The sequence below is a fragment of the Eupeodes corollae genome, chromosome 3, assembly GCF_945859685.1.
Source record: "Eupeodes corollae chromosome 3, idEupCoro1.1, whole genome shotgun sequence".
Classification (NCBI taxonomy): Eukaryota; Metazoa; Arthropoda; class Insecta; order Diptera; family Syrphidae; genus Eupeodes; species Eupeodes corollae.
This window is the reverse complement of record NC_079149.1, coordinates 78,226,322-78,246,167: the sequence shown is the minus strand read 5'-3', so window position 1 is coordinate 78,246,167 and position 19,846 is coordinate 78,226,322. Positions and strand designations below refer to the sequence as shown.

The 19,846-nt window shown below is 32.0% G+C and overlaps 1 protein-coding gene across 2 annotated transcripts; it reads left to right on the top strand.

The window, feature by feature from the left end:
• Positions 1–5,746: 5,746 nt before the first annotated feature.
• Positions 5,747–17,933, top strand: LOC129951480 (retinol dehydrogenase 12). Of its 2 annotated transcripts, XM_056063633.1 has the most exons (8): positions 5,747–5,937; positions 6,001–6,079; positions 11,934–12,202; positions 12,284–12,391; positions 16,793–16,966; positions 17,021–17,228; positions 17,288–17,486; positions 17,552–17,933. In XM_056063633.1, exons 3-8 carry the CDS (start codon positions 12,028–12,030, stop codon positions 17,747–17,749), a joined length of 1,062 nt encoding a protein of 353 aa, XP_055919608.1. In that variant the 5' UTR covers positions 5,747–5,937; positions 6,001–6,079; positions 11,934–12,027; the 3' UTR covers positions 17,750–17,933. The 2 variants fall into 2 exon arrangements, with proteins under 2 accessions (XP_055919608.1, XP_055919607.1); XM_056063632.1 differs by having other exon boundaries at positions 5,747–6,079.
• Positions 17,934–19,846: the final 1,913 nt, after the last annotated feature.

The following is a 19,846-nucleotide window of genomic DNA, read 5'->3' as shown; positions in this document are numbered from 1 at the left end:
AACTTTAAAATGTTTTAACATACGTAAATTATTAAAACGCATTTAAAGGCGAACCCTGACTTTAAGTCAAAAATTGCATTCAATGCCTTGCGAAGACAGCCCAAAAAAATTGGATTTTTGTTTGAATTAAATAATACGAATCAATGTGTTACACACAATTAAAATAATATCAAATTTAAAAGCTAAGCACCGACAGTTTTTTTTGATAACTGTTTTTCAGCGAGGATTGGTCTAATTATTTCGACAACTCCTTACTTTAATTCTGTGTGAACTAGGCCCTCATCCTACAAACTTCTCCATCTATGTCGGTTAATAGCTAAATGTATATAGTTGCGCAGTCCAAGTTGGATGAGGTCCCTTTCCACTTATGTTTGACACCTCACTATTGAAAGTATTCCTATAATATTTTATTAAGGGTCCATACCTTTTTGTACGTGAAACGAAAAAAAAATGCATTGATATCTAACCAAAAGCCGTCGTCATAAATTTGTATTTTCAATGCCAAAAAGATGATTTCCATTCAATCAAATACCACATAGTCGAATAGTTAATATTTTCAAATTATGAGTGTATCATATAATTTGTCTTTTATTTACAAAGTCAGCAAATATGAAAAATCTAAGTGCGGAAAACATCATTTTTAACATCTTGAAGCAACATTTTTCTTAAATCATAAAACATGCATATGCATTTATATTACATAAAATAACGTACAAATCTACGTATTAAGTCATCTTTTGTACAACTACACTCTATTAACTTTTTTACTAAGAAAGGGATCCCATGGATCCACAGTTAAATGTGAATTTGAATAATCTTTACAGAAATTCTCATTTTGCAAAAGGACCTTTTGATCTGATTATTCTACCACCTTTAATTTTTGACCACTTTTTGACACATATTGGGCGGTATCTCAGCCATAACTTGATGTAATGGCCTCTCTTCAATTACTTGAGGAACTCAAAACCTCAAATAAGACAATTTTCTTTATTAATATACCCACCGTGTAAGAAATATGGTTAGTTGCTGAAGAAAATTTTGTTCGAAAAATCGCTCACCAACGCCTGTTTTTCAAAAGCCCATTTGACGTATCTACGACGTTGTGAATGGTCAGCTGGCTTCAGTTGTTGTAGGACAACAGTAGGTAAATGGTCGCATTCACAAAGCTAGCGGCTACGTATTCAAGGGATTCTGATTGGCTAAATCTAACTACAATAGTAGTTGAAATTTCCCCTCCGAAGTATTGTACAAATTTTGGCTACAAATTAAGTACACACTGGTTTTGACGTTTCACAATCACCTGCTCGGTAAGGACACAAGAATTCAAAATGAAATGATTCTTTCGGTATTTCAACACAAATATAAATCAATCATATTATATCTTCTATTTGGTTTTATTGACTTTAAAAAGAAAAAAACCATTTAAAATTCTGAAAACACAAATGTTTCTTATTTTATGTATTTGTATTTGTCATTAATATGACATTTCCGGATTGACTAGCTTTGTAGTGCAATTTTGCATTCACAAAGCTAGTTCAATTTTGACCAGTTCATGTTACCAGACAATGAATGTAATATTAAATTGTATTACTTATTGCTTTTCGTTTTTAGTCCACTAAAATACTCTAACTTATTACACCATTGAACCGAAAGATTAGACGAATCAATTTTCTAGATTATTGAGATTTTATTTTCTTTGAGTAGTAGAGGAAATAACCAAATTAAAAATATTCAAAAAAGAGAAGTTGAACTAACAATTTCCTGATGGTTTCTATGCCATTTCTCTCTTTCCTCTCTCAAAAATCTTCAATCTATCCCTCATCAAAGGTGAAGTTTAAAATCAAATCAAAATCAGCAAATCACTTATATTCTCTAGACTAACCTCTGCCATAAAAAAAGATTACAAAGTTGATGTTATTTCAACAGATCTTAGCCAGGCATTTGACAAAATTTCCCAAAAACTTATACTTTTCAAAAAACACTATTTTATGGAATTACCCGTTTTTGGAAAAATGTGTTTTCGATTGGGGAAAAAATCAATCTGTTACTGCTGACATTATTTAATTTTGTTAATAAAAATGGACTAATTGGGCTTATTTTGCAAGAGAAAACAATAGAAAAGATAATTAAGTTTTAGAAAAGATAATATTTTCCCACCAAAGGTATAAGAAGTGTTTGACTGTTAACAGTTGAATTGTTATTTCCTGAACACCGTTTAATTTAATAAATATGATTTAAAATCATGAAAATTGAATTTAAAATAAACCAGCATGGTGTTCAAATATGTGTTTCGCCCCGGTGCAATGGTTGGGCTCATCAGAAGATGACCATTGCACTTTGTCTTGACGCGTATTTTCTCGAATAAATCGAGAATCCATATAATATTAGTTAAGATTAAATAAATCTTTTTGGTGTTTCCATCGCACAAGAAGATTTAAAAATTAATAAGTTTGAAGGCACTTTCTAAGATGCAAATGGTGTTTCCATGTTTCTTATGAAGTGCAAGTGAGATAGTTTGATTCGTGTTAAACAAGAAGAAGAACTGAATAGTTCAGAACTATATAAGAATATGCTACCTACTCCAAGTGTATTTTTTTTTATTTGATTAAAACAAAACTATATTTTTTTGTAAACAAACATGCAATTAAAGAGACCATAAAGCATTATCTGTAATACCAACTCCTCCACACAGGTTTTCTTCACAAATTTTGACTCAACTTCGATCCTTGGCTAATCAAGCTCATTTCAACTCGATTCAGGTATACAAGGTGAGCTTCAAGTTCGCTTCAACACCACATGTTAATGTAGTAATCTACGAACAAACCACCTTCTTGAAGTTTTTATTTTATGTCAAATTGCTTGTGTAAAACTTTGAAATCGGCTTTTACATTACACAGACGTATATTCTTGATTTTGATAGTCAACTTTCAAAAATAAGCTTACACGATTTCACCTATGGTCTGAATTTCGCTATTTTTTTTTGAAATTTTTTGATAAATTATTCTTGCAAGTATTTAATTGTATCAACTTTCAAATATAAAAACCGTACTAATGCAGATCATTTTTTGGCAATTTCTCACTGTACAATATATGGAATACCAAAAAAACACTGCTATTGATTTCCCCTTACCTACTCAACCTATATTACAGCACTCGTTATCTGCCACCTCAAACCCTTTCTAAGCTACCTCTGGTCTTCCCCAAGGCAGTCACCTAGGTCCTATTTTGTTCCTTCTTACAACTCACGATCTTGAAAGGGTGAAGGTACGGCAAGCTTTTAGTATTTTATTGGTCAGCTACCAAAAGATTGCCTCCTAATTAAGCCAATTAAAAAGTTTGTCAAAATTCTTTCAAGTCAAGTCTACTTTGTTGATAATAAAATGTTTGGTACCTCTTTCTCGATCAACTAAACATTAAGGTGATAGATAGTAGTAAAACCTGTAATATAAATTGGAGAGAAATGAAATTTGGCACACATATGTGGGAAAACACACATTTACTCAAAATTTGGATTGAAAATAACAATTAGAAGATGAGAATTAATTAATTCAAGAGCTTCTTCACTCAATGGAAGGTTTTTTTTGTTTCGGTCTCAATTTGGTTTTAAAAGGGATCAGTAATATTTGTAGTCCTTATTTCTGCTTTATGGGCCTCCTCTGAAAGTGAACCCACTGGCAAAGATGCACTTTGTATTACTTCTGCTCCGTGTAAAAAGATTTTATGAACTGTTGCAGGCATGTGATACCAAGGGTATAACGTAATCGCCAATTATTTAGCTTTCTCTTCAGAATAAACCTTAAATTTTATTCCAGCTCATCACTTGAAATTGTTTTTAAAATTCTTCTTGCAGTGTGATCCAGCAAATCCTAAAGCCTCACCATCGCAGATGTTTCGGTTATTGCCATGTTGTCTGGGTAGCAAGAGCAAGATTGTTTTGCCTCAATGATATGGGGGTACTTTGGAAAAATATCATAACCGATCTTTTTTGTATCTTTTCTTATATTTGTATTTCGATAATTTTGCTTGCGTTATAAGAGCTAAGGTAGTATCTGCGTCAAATTCTGAGAAAAAAAGTACAAAACAATCGTGAATTAGTATTATTACTTTTAACTACTTTAATTTACTTTGAAAAAAATATTTACCTTTTAGTTTTGAAGATGATGAGGATGCAGCATTTATAAGATCCTGTGATACAGAAAATCTCAGTTTATCTAATAAACTATGTTATTATTATTAGTTTCTAATTTAACCACATATTCACTATTTAACCAGTCCGTATATCTTTCAAAAAATTTGGTTTGGTTACAACTAACCAACATGTAACTCCGTTTAAATTGAGAAAAGAATCTTTTTTAATGTCTGATGTTATAAAAAAAATATAATTTTCGCTCAAGTGAGGATATTCTTCGTATAGAAATGGTTCTACAAAATCAAGACCTTTAATTAGAACTTCACACAAAACAGTGTAACTTCAAACAAACTGTGACATGTTAATGTTTTTGTATTTATTCCTAACACCTTGCACAATGAAAAATAGCCTAATAATGACTTATTATTCCATTTTTTGTTATCTATATATATTAGTGACAACCAAACTAACATGTTTTTTAAGACCTGATTCAGGTAAACAAAATTGAACATAAGTCACAGGATTGGATTCAGACGGATTTCATTATTTTTGGACTAGTTAGGTGAATACTGTAGCTTTCAAGTGAACGTAGTCAGAGCGTGTAGGCAAGTGTAGCTAAACTTGTATCTATAAGGAAACTTGTAGCTCTAAACATACAAATTTTTATGTTAGAGCTCTCCGCTCTGACTTATCTAAAATATACATATATACATATACACATATACACATATGTATATACATGCATATATTTTTTAAGCTTAAAGTACATGCTTAAAAAAAAAAATTCTGGCTTAAAGTTTTATAAACGCTATTTTGCGTGCCAAGAAATTAGTGCAAGAAAATATAGGAATTTCAAAATTGAAAAAAAGGTTACTTTAGAGCCCTGTATCTTTAATACTTCTGAACAAAAATTGCTCAAATTTTCAAAAATCATAGACCAACTACATAACTGTAATAAAATAAAAAAAATTCATACTAACACTTTTATTTTTTTTCCGCATTTAAACCACTGTGCGTCGTATTAACAGCTATGTATGCAACCCTCCTGCTTAGGATCACTAGGTATAGGATTAGGAGTGGGTGTGAGTTTGGGTATATACAAAATACTTTTTGCATTTGACCACTAAAATCAAAGAAATCTTCAACAAAAAAAAAGCAAGTATGGCAAGAACTGAACAAAAAACATGCGTGTTTTGTATATGATAAAGTGAACTTTGAAAATTAATTTAAATAGAAATAAATGTTTCCTCACTCTAAAATTGCTATAGTTACTAATTTTTTGCACATATCTATCGAATAAAAAAACTACGTGTCGAAATTCATGCTGCGGTAATGGAAAGTTGAGCTCATTCCTCCCCTAAAGTGCAAGTTAAGATTGTACTCAACTTCAAAATAGATATTTCAAAACCATCCACCCACAACAAAGTATTTATGGTGGTTTTTCGATCGCATACATTTTCGTCTTTTAAACAACTACAACGGCTACACTTAATGTCCCTCTTCCACATCCCTGTTTTAAGTCTTCAGCTTACGGCTAACAAATGTCAATGTTTGACGTTTGCGCTGGACGATGGACGAACAGCAAGTAAACAAAAACTTCGTGAAATACTTCTGAACTGAATACTGAAAGCATACGTAAAGCTGGAAATGAAACCGATGAATTTTCTCCGCAACCATCCGATTCTTCTTCAGCCAGCCAGTGGTTTTAGTTACTACCTTATGATTAAACAATGCCTTCGCCTTGTTATTCGTATTCGTAGTTAGTTGACTTTAAAATCCCCATCGGTTCGGTTGCCATCATATTCAAGGTTTTGTCCATCACTTCTTGTTCTCGAATTTCTTTTTAGATTATTTGTTTGCAATTCCGATAGGGCGATAGCGCACAACCTGACGTGGTAGATTACTTTGGAGTGGGACAACCATAAAATAATAAACGCACAGGCAATCAAGGTAAGTTTTATTTGATAAAGAATTATGTTTTTTAATCTCAAAGTAAAAATAACTGCTGACACAGATTTTTGAGTAAGAAATGCACTCGTTTAAAAGCTTTCTCCCATGTCCTGATAGACAAAACTAATTTTTAAACAATTTATTTATGTGCATCCTCATGAATATGAATATATATTTGAATGACAAATACAAATTTAATTAAATGAATAGTTAAATATTGGAAATAAAATACACGTCCGATATCTATAAGGTGTGCACATTAAAAAAAAAGAAAGTTTCGCAATGCTTTTAGCATATTCGTAAACTCATGGAAGTATTAGAATGGAAGAGGTTATCGAACCACCTAACAACAATGAAATTGTGTTTGTACGTTCTTCTTTCTCGAGATAACTTTGAATTTCACATCTTAAATCAATTTCTAATAAGATTAAAATTTTGTATTAGAAAGAGGTTATTTTGATACAAAAATTATAGTATGGTTTCTCCGAGCTGTATGGTAGGGTTTGGTTAAGATGACTTAACTGGGGTTTGCGAATCTTTTGTTTTAGAAACCAACTCATGAATAATTTTTGATTTCAATATTAATATACATATACGTATACTTTAAATTAAGTGAGTGCAATATTTTCTGTGAAGCGATTGATTACATAAAAAAAAGTGTGAAGTCTTTTCAAAAAGTTGTAATTAATTATTTAAAGAGCATTAACTTACAACATCAACAAAAACAGGTTCTTAAAATAGGTTCGTAAGCAAAATAGGGTTTCATGGAATAAACCTCACTTCGTAATGACCCACTAACACGTTTAAGAAAAATAATTATTTCTGAAAAAAAAAATACAAATACGAAAAAAGCACCCAATTAAAACATGGTTGATTCATGTACATGGAAGTCTTTTTAAAATATTTCCTGTTTGATTTGAATAATTTAATAATGGGCAGGTTCAGACAACAAAGAGGTCTATATTCTTTGAACCCTAAACAAGGACAAGGTGGTGAAGATAATTGAGGTGTTATTAATTTTAAACTTGGAACTTTAACTTCCAAAAGTATCAACACGTTATTGACTACAGAAAAAACTCCCAACACAAGTTACTAGACCATCATAAGTTCTGTTTTCTATTTCAATGAAAAAGTCCTTATTCCTTTTTGAATATGACAAAACACCCTTTTACACAAAAGTTTGTATTTACAATTGTGCAATAATCAAAATGAAGTTTAGATTTCAGTTGAATAAAAAACATGATCAGCAGAAATTCTGATGTATGTAAGTGTACACTTGACTTAATAGTAAAAGATATTTTTCTTGACTAACTTTCCAGTCAACTTAAAGTTGCCTTTAATGGAAGGCAATTTTTTGGCAGCTGGCCAATCAGATTCTAGAAAATTGCCTTACCTTCAAGTCTGCCAGTTTCAGACAACACAAGGGACTTTATTTACAGTTAATTGGATTCTTTGAACGTTACTTTTTCTAATGTCATAATCTTCATGTTCGGAACCTTACTACAATAACCTAACGTCTACCATCAGTTGATTTTGCAAAAATTACTAAAACCACAATTGTCTACAAATCACTCCCCAGGCAAGTCCATCTTGACTTGCAATTTGTATTTTAAAGCACATATGATAAGCCTCTGATCGTAGTGTGTCGCTTGCTCTAAGCTTACTACTTTCTAAAAATTCTGAATTGGCAAGGAACCCTTTTACATAAAACAATAAATGGAATTGTGTAGAAAATAATTTAATCACAGAGTAATAAAGTTCAGTTTTCAGTTTTAACATACGTGGAATTGACTTGATAGTTCGAAAGATTTTTCTTCACTTACTTTTCAACAAAGTTGCCTTAATTAGAGGGACATTTTTTGGCAGCTTGCCAATCGGATGCTAGAAACTTGCCTAAATTTTGAGTTCCTTAGGTCGTCAGGACCTGCCCATGGAAATAACTTCCTACATAATTCGTTTTGCATCAATTTATTAAGCTAAATAAGAATAACTTACGGTATATTAACAAAACTGATTCAACACTTCAAAGGATGCCAATAAAAGAACAACTTTTACCGGTTAATAGAATATAAAGAACTTTCACGTTCAAATTCTAGTCTTTAAAACTAACGATTGGAAGATCTTCCAATATTTCAGATTTTTCTCAAAGCATTTTAACTAATTTTCCATTAACCGTAAAACAAAAAATTGTCAGTCAATTGTCAGCAAATTTTCTATCAGAAATTGGTCGACTAATTGGTTATTGGATGAAGTATCAACCAAATTTTAATTGGCAGAAAGTTTTAAAGTAGGTAACAACAACAAAAGTTTACAGAATTTTAAAAAAATTTAAAAAAATTGAAAACATCTTGGCAAAATAACGAAAAAAAGTTATACAAAAAAAAGGTTGAACATTTTACAAGTCATTATTGCCTGCTTCATTATACATAGTTTCACTTTTTTATATTTTATAGTTTTTTAAATGTTCCTGCACGACCCTTTTTTGCTGCCATCTGTCGAGAAAATTGGTCGCATTTAGAAAGCTAGTGGCTACGTATTCAAAATTCGACTAGCTTTGTGAACGCAAAACTACACTACAAGCTAGTCAATCTGGAACTGTCATATAATTGGTAAATGCAAATATATAAAATAAGAAACGTTTTTGATTTGATAACTTTAACTTATAACAAATAGTTATAACAAATTTAAGACACAATTTGAATGATTTATATTTAAATACAGAACGATTTATTTTATTTTGAATTCGTATGTCTTTACCAAGCAGATGATTCTGAAACGTCAAAATGTCAACTACTTTTGTAGTTAGATTTAGCCAACCAGAATCTCTTGACTACGTAGCCACTAACTTTGTGAATGCGACCATTGTCTTTTAATGATTCTACCAATTTTTTTGTTTTCTAAAGTCTTCCAATCGTATTAACATACAATAATTATTAATTGGAAGATACAAATTTGTCGGTAATTGTCAGCCGATTTTTTACCAATGTATTGTTTAATATTTGGATAAAATCAACCAAACCTATCTATAGATAAAAAATAAATAATTATCACTAAATGCGATGCTATTCTAAGACTTTGACAGTTCGGCCAATATTGGTAGATCTTGTAATTGTGTATACTTGACTTAACACTTACAACAAATTGTCAAACCATCTAAAGTTATTTATTATTACATATAAATGTGTTTCGCTTGCCAACTTTTGAGATTCATTAAAAATTTTGAATAATTATCGTTACATGTAACGATACTCTTATAAATCCTTTAGAGTTTCCGTATAAAAATTTTGTATTTAATAAATCAATGCTTATGAGAAAGTCGTAAAGATTGCTTCAGTCTTTAAAGTTCAATTATCTTTCTATTAAATAACATCCATTTGGTTTTGCATCACAAGCAACCTCAACTCTATTAATACATTATATCTACCTAGTATTTGAACAAAGTCAACCTTTACACCCCTATGCATTTTGCGTTAACAAATATTGTACATCATCTATTGTATGTAAGTAATGTTGTTTTCAATATTTCAATATAACTAACGGATGTGTTGAGAAAATAAGTAGTTATTAAACAGTTTTGACTCTCTTGAAGTACTTTGTAAATATCAAAGTAAAACAAAAATAACACTTAACGCAGAAGGTAAAAATGTATAATTTAAATTTGTTAAGACTGCGAGTTCTTACCAGCATTTCGTTCATCGAAATTAATTTGCATTTGTAATAAATGCAAATATATAATATTTTATGAAGGAACGAGTACTTTTAGCTATAATTTGTTTGTATGTAAATTAGTACCATTTTTAATGCATTTCATTGATTTAATTATTGACCCATTGAAGTGTTTTTAATTTGTTACTAATTAATTTGACATATGCTTTGAATAATAATACCTCAATACGTTGTCCAAGGGTTTACAATTTTGTAATAATAAGCAATAGGCTAAAAGTTGTAATTTGTAGCTTATTAAATGTTCTAAATCAAAATAAAAACTGGAAGACTTTTCGGTTTCGTCTCGGTAAGACTCATAGAGATAAATGAGTGCAACAATTTTTTGTATTGGCCTAGTTATGGATCGCTTGCTTATCAAGATTAAGCTTTAAATTTATTAATGCACACTCTTGGTTTAAGGGCACAGTGATTTAGCTATTTATAGCCGATTGGCGCCGCCGGTACAACAATGAATTCAACAGAATCAAGTTTTTGTTTAATTTCTGTTATGTTTAGTGCCAAGTTCGGTCAATTAAATGTTGTGTATGAACTTGCAATGAGGTTGGGCTAAATTAAATAGCACCGAACACTACACTTATTCAGTGTAATTATTAAGTTTATAATTTAGATTAAGTATTTAACTTATATTGTAGTACCCGTGGCATGACGGTTAGTGCGTTGGACTGTTCATACGGCCAATGATCGTTTATGGTTGTCCTGTGTGGTTCAACCCCTTTCCAGATGGAGAAGTTTCGGGTGTCCGAGCGGCAGTGTTTACGACGCTGCACCGGCTTATATCGAACAGCCGAATCTTCTTATGTGCATTACTATTCCAACGAGGTCCTATACAACGGGGCTCGAATCAACAGAATTCACAATTTCGTGATAAAACTCGTTCGAGGTCACATTGCAAGAGCTATGTCTTCGACCAACAATTTAATTTTCGGGGCGTTCTATTCAAACGACGAGTATTTTGAGAGTGCACGCTTGAGCGGCTTCATTCCACCGGAGGCATTCCTCTTTTTAGACAAATGCGGTCTGATACAGGATAGATTGGTAGTTCCGTTAATCTACCCCGTCAGACGAAGAACTGTAGATAGGCGACTCCTGTACAATCGGGACGTCATGGCACAAGGCTGTGTCCGAACGGGACCGAACTGATAGGGTGAAGCAGGAGAACCAGTTTTGGTGGCTTCAATCGGCACTTAGTGGGTAGTCGGGATGGGGTTTTAAGCCTTGGCCGGCTTACATACTTGTTTAATAGTATTAGGGTTTAGTTTTAAGTAGAATAGGCATGGTGGCACGAAAAACAAAATGCAAAAAAAAAACATTAAAAAAAAAGACATTTAAAAAAAAAAAAATAAAATAAAAAATAAAAATAAAAAAAAAGACAACAAAATATGGAAAACAAAAATGTTAGATAGTTAGATTTGCTGCTGTGGTTTTTCTAGTTTTAAGTAGTTTATAGGTAGAATAGGTAGTTTAAGTTAGTTTTAAGTTTTATTTAAGGACCTACTTTTAAGTAGTTTGTAAGTTAAAATAAAAAAGGATATTGATATTAGTTTTTTTTTCAATTTTCTAATAAATACAAAAATAAATACAATTTAATTGAAGTAAAATAGATCTTAGGGCCGAATGGCATTAGTATTAAGTGTTATAGTTTAACTTAGAGTGTCCGTATGGGACCATTAAGTTAGTTGTAAGTTATGGATAATTAAGCTAGTTTTATGAATTTTTGTCTAGCTTTAAGATAGGTTTAAGATTGAATTAATAAAAATGAATCACAAAAAAAAAAAAGTGCGACTGTCAAGCGAGAGGTCTTGGGTTCGATCCCCGCCTATGCCATCTAAAAGTTTTTTTTTCACGGGTACTTCCTCTTTCTAGAAATTGAAAATTTCTCCGAGAGTAATTCTTGTCATGAAAAAGTGCTTCCTCAAATTAGCCGTTCTCCATCCCTGCAATCACTCGCACACAGGAATGGTTGAGAGTTGTAAGTCAATAGGCCCTGGTTCTCTAAATACTGTTGCGCCACCTAATAATTTAACTTATATTAGAACCTAAGAAGTGATTATTCTTTTGAAAGTCTATAAAAATATGTAATTAATTAATTTTCGATAAAATTACTAACTTCAATTCTATTCTATTTCAGGAAAATAATGTTTAAGATTTGAATGAGTGAATCACATATTACGATCGAATAAAAAAACACCAATTAACACAAATTGAGCTATACCGAACTCATCATGTTGACCATATTAACGGCAATTTTTATATCACTTTTTGTGATGTTTTACTTCTTTAAGACTTCCAAAGAAATGCCTAAGAATTGGTATGAATGGAAAACTGAGTTTAGATTTCAATATGTGGGAGCCGTTGGGCTAGTTCATGACTTAATATACGCATCTAGAGACAAAGTGGGTAAGTTCACATTATTATTATCATTTTTATTATAAACACAATTCATACTAGATTATTTATTTTTTATTCATGTATTTCTAGCTCTCTACCCTCAAAATGACAAGGTTGCTGTAATTACTGGAGGTAACCGTGGAATCGGATTGAAGATTATTGAAAAACTCTTAGCTTGTGAAATGACAGTTGTAATGGGTATGTACAAAAGGAATTACACAACCAAATTATTCCAGGAAAATTAGATACGAAAATGATATTGTTTCGAAAAATTCCGACAAAGTTGAGTTTTGGTGGACAGCTTTTTTATGCTTCCTATCCTTAATACTTCCTAAAAATTACCTCAGAAAAAACCTATAGGTATGGGAATGAAAGGGACTCAAGAACAGTTTTTTTTGCAAACTGCTCAAAAACTTCAGGTTTAAAAAAACAACTTTTAAGCAGTAAAAAGAGTTTAATAGTAAAAAGTTCGCGAAATATCGGAGGGTAGTGCATTTAGTCGAAAACGGTATAGTTTCATATAAATAAATACTTTGTTTGCATTTTGTTTAATAACTCCTAAGAATTACGTACGTAAGCAGTAAGTTCTTTAGTTTTTTAGTTTTCGTGGTCCAAAATTCATTATTTAGTCAAGATGGGGAAAAAAAGACTTGGACTCTTTCTGCCCCATCTCAAATACCTTGTTACCAATCTCAAATGTAAAACATGCTCTTAAAAATGGTATATTACACTGAAAATATGCATTTAATTCATATATTTAACCTTGTATCTCCTCCCTCTTTTCAATGAACACAAAAAAAACTTAGTATACAGTCTTTAAAAAGAAAATCAGTCTTTTATTTTATACATGTATCAACTTCGGATATAAGATTTTGGCCTTAACCATGTATGCCGCAGCAACGGTTAAAAAGAGAAGACATTGTTTGTATTTTCACCTAGTCCGTTTTCATTTCTTTGAAACCGATGTTTTCTTAATTGTATGTCCGTTTTTTTAATATGAACGAACAATATGAATTAATTATAGAAATGTGCAAAAATTTGCAAAATATGCATTTATAAACAAATATGCAAAAATATGCACTTACGATTCAATGCCATTTTAAAAGAAAATTAATGATTCGTAAAGATAACTTGCTTGCTTGCTTCTAAAGTTTGTCAAAAAAATACGCATTTGCATGTAAATCCTAGACCTACCTATAAATAAAGATAATTGTAGGAGGCCTTTTGTTTTTCCTTTAGAAATATTCGGTCATAGACTACTCGAAACTCTGCAAGATTCAAAAGTCGACCAACTGTTGTTTGCAATTTCAATGAAGCTTTAGTGAAGCCCATTTACTTGCTCTAGTGGCTTGTAAGTCATTGATACAATATTGCTGGAAGCATTTATCCATTTGTTGTCTTCTTTTTGTAAACGAAGCTTGTTACGTAATATGTCTATTTTTTTGTATTCCAAATTAGAATTAGAAAAAAGCTCTTTAGCGGCTTCAGAAAACCGCAACTACTTCTTCTTGAAGGATACTTAAGAAGTCTGTTAGTTTTATACCTATTTCTATGGAAGGATTCAATGAAAAAATACAGACTACCTTTCTACCTACCCGCTCCCCAGTTTTGGAACCATGTTTTACGTAGTTGAGATTTCTTTTAAGGTACTTGTTTAAAATGTATGTAATGCTTTAAAATTACTGTTTTAGTGTCCATGTCTACGTCATTATAGTTATTTATGTTTCCATGACCCAAAGAAGCTCTTTTTCAGATATTACATTCTATTACACAAACGAGAAGAGTGTCTATAGGGTTACAGTACCTATACATGCAATTCTCTGAATCTTTAACACATTTTTAAGATTTGTAACCCTTTCAAGGGCTAGCCACCATACCAAATACGAGCATTTTTTATTAATTCATTCTTAACCCTATCTTAAAGCTAGACAAAAATTCATAAAACTAGCTTAATTATCCATAACTTACAACTAACTTAATGGTCCCATACGGACACTCTAAGTTAAACTATAATACTTAATACGGTTCGTCGTCTGACGTGGTAGATTAACGAACTGCCAATCTATCCTGTATCAGACGTTCGTATAGAAAGCATACACGAGTATGTTTATATTGGCGTTATAATTGCTGTCTAAATCTACAGAACGGTTTTGGGACTTGGACTCTAACTTCTTCCAAAAATTCCGCTTCAGATCAGGGCCGGACAAAGCATATGTTTAAGACGTGCAAATGCACTGGGCGCACAATTCTGGGGGCGCATTACCACGAGAAAGAAAATGTAATCTGATCCTGCGCGAACAAATATGTACTACTTCTATTTGCCATTTTTTAACCGCAAACATTCTTAAAATAATCTTTAAAAAAAACATTCTTCACAACTGTCCTAAGTTATCTCTTGCGCACTAACTAACATCACTTTCGTTGTTGCATTCAATGAAAATTTAACTCAAGATATTGCATAGATATACACTCCGTTCGTACAAAAGAAAAAATGAAAAAATCTCAACACAAAAAAGTTCCATGCCACCTCATATGTGCAAGATTTATTTCCTGCACACTGAGTCCCAAAATTAACACAGAGGGTATGACAAAGCAAAATACTTATTCATATTGAATCGTATGGGCTAGAACCTAGAACGTGCAGGTTTCGTACTATGCACCGTACCCTTAACTCTGTATGTGAGTTTCCATCTATGAGAGCAGGTAGGTTGCTGTGCTGCCTACTTCTACAAATGGGCAAGTTTTCTTTTTTGCACACTAAGTATAGAAACTAACATGGGAGATATTTAAAAAAAATATGGGTAGAGCGTTTAGGTTTTCTTATTGCTCACTGTATCTGTGTAAGAGTTAAGTGCCTGCTTACAGGTGATGAAATATTTAATAGAATGGAAAAGGAGCATAGAGTGTAAAAATTAAAGAGGGATGATTCTATGTAGAGTCGAATCGTTCTTGCGCAGGCAGTTTGTTTTCTTTTGTGAAAGGTAGTGACTGTTGCAAAAGCTACTTTTAATGTATATCTAGTCTGGTGCAGAATGCAGATTGTTTCAATTGTTTTTTCCCTTTGTTGGCTAATTAAGATTAAATAAATAGCTATCAGTTGTTAATAGAAGTGACGTATTTTGTGACAAGACCGGAATGTGAATGGCTCAGTTGATTTTAGACAAGCTTGAATTTCATGGAATTTTAATAAGTAACCGTCGAAGCCAAAGTTATGATAATGGTTCGAATATGAAAGGAAAAGAAGCAAGTGTTCAGAATCGAATTCGAACGCTTGAACCAAGAGAATTTTTCTTTCCACGTTGTTCGCATTCCTAAAATTTAGTGGTTAATGATGCTTCTCGGTGCAGTCAAATTTGTCGATACAATTCAATGTTTATATAACTTTTTTTTTCAAGTTCCGTAACTAGGTAGGATATTTATACGAACAAAATTCCAAGTCTTACTTTGAAAGCCCTTTCTGAGACTAGATAAGAGAGCAGGTTAGAAGCATTGAAACCTTTAAAAACAAATTAAGAAGAAACACTTGAAGCCCTTATAGAAATAAGAAATCAAGAGGCAAAAAACATTGCAGAATCGTCAGGAAATAAAATTGTTGATTTTACAATTATTTTCTGCCTGCAAATTAATGAAGCCATTCAATCAATTGAAAGGTTTGAACAGCTTGATTCATATAACATCAATTTTTCATTTTTATGTAACATAAGCGAATGTTTAAAAAATAAAAATGTACGTACTTCATACCTTAATTTGCAGAATGTTATAACATTAGGTAGTAGAGTCAACCGTAATATCCATGCTTGTTACACCACAAAGCTCAAGTTTAGATGTGTTAAATTTTATTTTTAGTTCAAACCTTGAAGATTTTGCTCCGAATTTAGTAATTGCTCTCCAAATCCTTAATACAATCTCGGTCACGGTAGCTTCAGGAGAACGTAGTTTTTCTAAACTTAAAATTATTACAAATTATCTTAGGACAACCATGACTCAAGAGAGATTGGTAGGTTTATCTATAATGTCCATTGAAAAATTTTGTAGACTTTTATTGCAAAATGTAAGGCCGGAAAAGGAAGTTTTCAAGTTTAAACGTTTCCCCTCTGCTCATTACATCTGGGTAATGTGGGAAGGGCTTATGTTTGTGTATCAGTTTATGTGTGAAAATATAAAAAAGAGACGTTTCTACTAATCTTACACAGGGTGCAAGATTGCATGGGGCCGGCCCTGCTACAGGTATATAAGACATCTGATGCTTTTCTTTCTCTTTTTTTTTGATTTTAAGTTTAATTTACGAGGTCATTAGCCTAGAACTATAGAATTACGTGTATGTACAAATAAGCCATAATGTTTGTAAATTTGTAAAACAAAACCAAATAAAACAAAACAAATTTATTAAATGCGTTTTTGTTTTTTTCCTTCAATATAACATAAAATTCTCTTTTTTTTCGTAAATTGTAAATAAATGTAACTCCGAACAAAATATTGATCAGTGGTGTCTTAGCAAGCATTTAGCATTTTTTTAAAGACATTTAAACATTTTTTATCTATAACCAAGTTCATGCAACCGTCTAGTATACACTCTAATAAAGAAATCTTTTTTTCCAGGATGTCGTGACCCAAAAGCTGGTGAAAAAGCTGTATCACAACTGGTTAACCTGTCAAAAACCAAAGGGAAATTTGTGTGCGAAGCATTAGATGTTGGAGAATTGAGCTCCGTGCTAGCTTTTACAAAATTTGTAAAAGAAAATTATAAAAAAGTTGATATTCTTATAAATAACGGTGAATATATTGATATCTGTTTCTGTTTTCTTTTAGTTTATTGTTTTTTTTTAGCTGGTATAATGTTTGCTCCGCTGCATAAAACATCTGAAGGCTTTGAATCTCATTTTGCGGTGAACTACTTGGGGCATTTCTTTTTGACTCACTTACTTATGCCGCAACTCAAAGCGGCAGGTAGTAAAGGTAGAAGCGCAAGAGTAGTAAATGTTTCTTCAGTAGTCAATTTAATAGGCCGAATCAACTATAAGGATATCAATGGAGAGTATGTTAAACACACAATAGAGCAATCACAATTTTTATTAATTTCAAATTCTTATTCAGCAAGTACTATTATCCTGCTACTGCCTACAATCAGAGCAAATTAGCTCAAATTCTTGCTACACGCCATCTAAATAAAATGCTGCGAGAGCAAAACGCAAATGTAGAAATATTTGCCGTTCATCCTGGGGTAGTTGATACAGACCTATTTGAATACTCTGCAACAACATCAGTTCCACTGCTAAAAAAACTGATATTTAAAGTAAATATAGAAAATTTAATTTTCAAAAGATTAATAAAACTAATGGTTTTTTGTTTTTTTATTAGACCCCAGAACGAGGTTCCAGGACGATAGTTTATGCAGCAATTGATCCTTCCCTTGAAGGAAAAGGAGGAAGCTATCTAAGCAATGGCGGAAAAAGTCCATTCCATCCGGATGCCAAAAATCCAGAAAAATGTGAAAAGCTTTTTAAATTCACATGTGATTTGTTGAAGATCAAAGAATTTGGCAACGATAAAATTTAATTCTTTTAGCATTCTTTACATGTAAAAGACTTAAGCACCTTTGAAAGGTGCATGGTATGCAGTGTTGTTTTTTTAAGTCTACATAAAATTTAGATATGGCATTTGCTTAGTTTTATATTTCTTATTTATTTGTATTGCTTTAAGACAGTGAATCACTTATATACAAAACATTTTATAAAGAAAATCGAGTTTTTTTATTTTCTTATATTATAAGGAAGAGTAACAGTTAAAATACTTAAGTCTTATAGCGAATACAATTGCTGTTGTTTGAACATTCTATTGTTTTTTAAACGCAGACAACCACATAATCCACAAACAAGATAATTGTATGTACCTGGATCTCTACGACCACAAAATCATCTTCGACTGATATCCTCGGTTTTTAATTCCCAGGTTTATTAGTAGTTGGAAACAATTATAAGAGCGGGGCAGAGTTGAGGTACAAAGTTTAGTTTTATTAAAGGGCATCACTTCAGTTTAGCTCTGGGTTCATCCCATGTGACGTTTTGTTAGCATTTGAAATTAATAACGTATTTTTCTAAAAAAAAAGGTATAGAAGTGCGAACAAAAATGATAAAAATCTAAAAATAGGTTTGGTAATAAATAACAAAAAACGGTTATCCGTTGTGGAAACAGAAAAAACTACTATGTAGGTTTCTGTTTTAAGCCAAATAAAAAAATCAAGATTCGATGCAATTTGGTAAAGTTAAAAGAAAGGATTAAAAAAATTAAAAAATATTTTATTTAGATTCCTTGAAACGTCAAAAACAAACCGGACCGAAAGCAAAGCAAATATTTTGTCTAAAAATTAAATAGAAACAAAATAAAGTAAGTAAATCTGTAATCTTAGTTTTAGAGCTTTCACCGCAAATTCACTTAAAAAAGTAGATTAATAATGTCTTACAATATGTATTTGCTTAAAAAAAACTAAGATGAAACTGAAGACGAGTTTCAAAAAATTAAAAATTCAATTAGCGATCTCTTATTCAAGGTTTCTTCTTAAGAACCTTAGAAAAGACCTTTAGAAAATAATTTATTTTTTTTTTCTAAACTGAAAATAAATATTTTAGTTGTTTTTGAAGGCAAATCAGTTTTTGGTGAATATCGCTAAATTACTTAAAAATATTTAGGTAAAGTCTTTTTATGCAACTTAACTGTATGATCTTTTTAGCACATATAACCCCTCCCAGAATCGTCCATTGGCCAAAAAATAGTGATTTTCCGCTGCGCGATTGGAATAAATTCATCACCCCTACAACCCCCCTAATCCGTCATTGACTTATATTTGTCTGCCTTTTAAATATACTAGATCCATAGCGTATTCTTTTCATTTCAATAAAAATAATGCCTATTTTAATTTGATCAAATATACATATGTAGATACATATGTATATACCTAAGAAAAAACCAAAACATTGTACCTACTTCCTTTTTGTTTTGAAAATATAGTAATTTCAACGTATTTTTGTTTCGTATCAACTACAATTTTTTTCGCGACGAATAAATTTGTTTTCTTAAATTTATTAACATATTTTGAAAAGTAAAATGGTAGACATGTTCATTCAAGAGGACACAAGCGTCCACAGGCTTTTCTCAAAACCCACCTCTGTCTATCAACTCCCACTCTCACCTCCCCGCGATGAAAATCGGGGGCCTAGTACCTCAACTGGAGATTGGGTTGCAACCCCAGTGGAAAGTTGTTGGGGGCAGCAAACGAGAGGGGGGAAGAGGTGTTTCCACTAAGGCATCTCTCCTTATCCAGGCGGCAGCGGACAAAATCTCGAGATGGAATCAACGGTGGCGTCTACAGTTCCAGTAAGGTTGAACTACTTAGTGAACACCTTATAGGACTTCTTCGACATATTCGAAGCCCAGGCCTGTAAGGAGCGGTTTATCCGGCTCCCCTTCCTTGGAGTTATACTAAGGATCTGGCCCTCCAGGTTGGGGGTTGTGCCGTCGGGGTGACTCCCTGGCAACGTAAAAAATACCTTAAGTTTCGAAGCACCAACAAGCTTTGGATACGGATGGATTCACTGTTGACAACCCACGCAAACGAAATAAGGACAACGAACTTCGGATATGTACGTGGAATGTTAG

Coding starts and splice junctions, on each gene's coding strand:
- LOC129951480 (XM_056063633.1), top strand. CDS start 12,028: ATGTTGACCATATTAACGGCAATTTTTATATCACTTTTTGTGATGTTT. Junction 17,229..17,287: donor TATAAGGATATCAATGGAGA/GTATGTTAAACA, acceptor ATTCTTATTCAG/CAAGTACTATTATCCTGCTA. Junction 17,487..17,551: donor TAAAAAAACTGATATTTAAA/GTAAATATAGAA, acceptor TTTTTTTATTAG/ACCCCAGAACGAGGTTCCAG.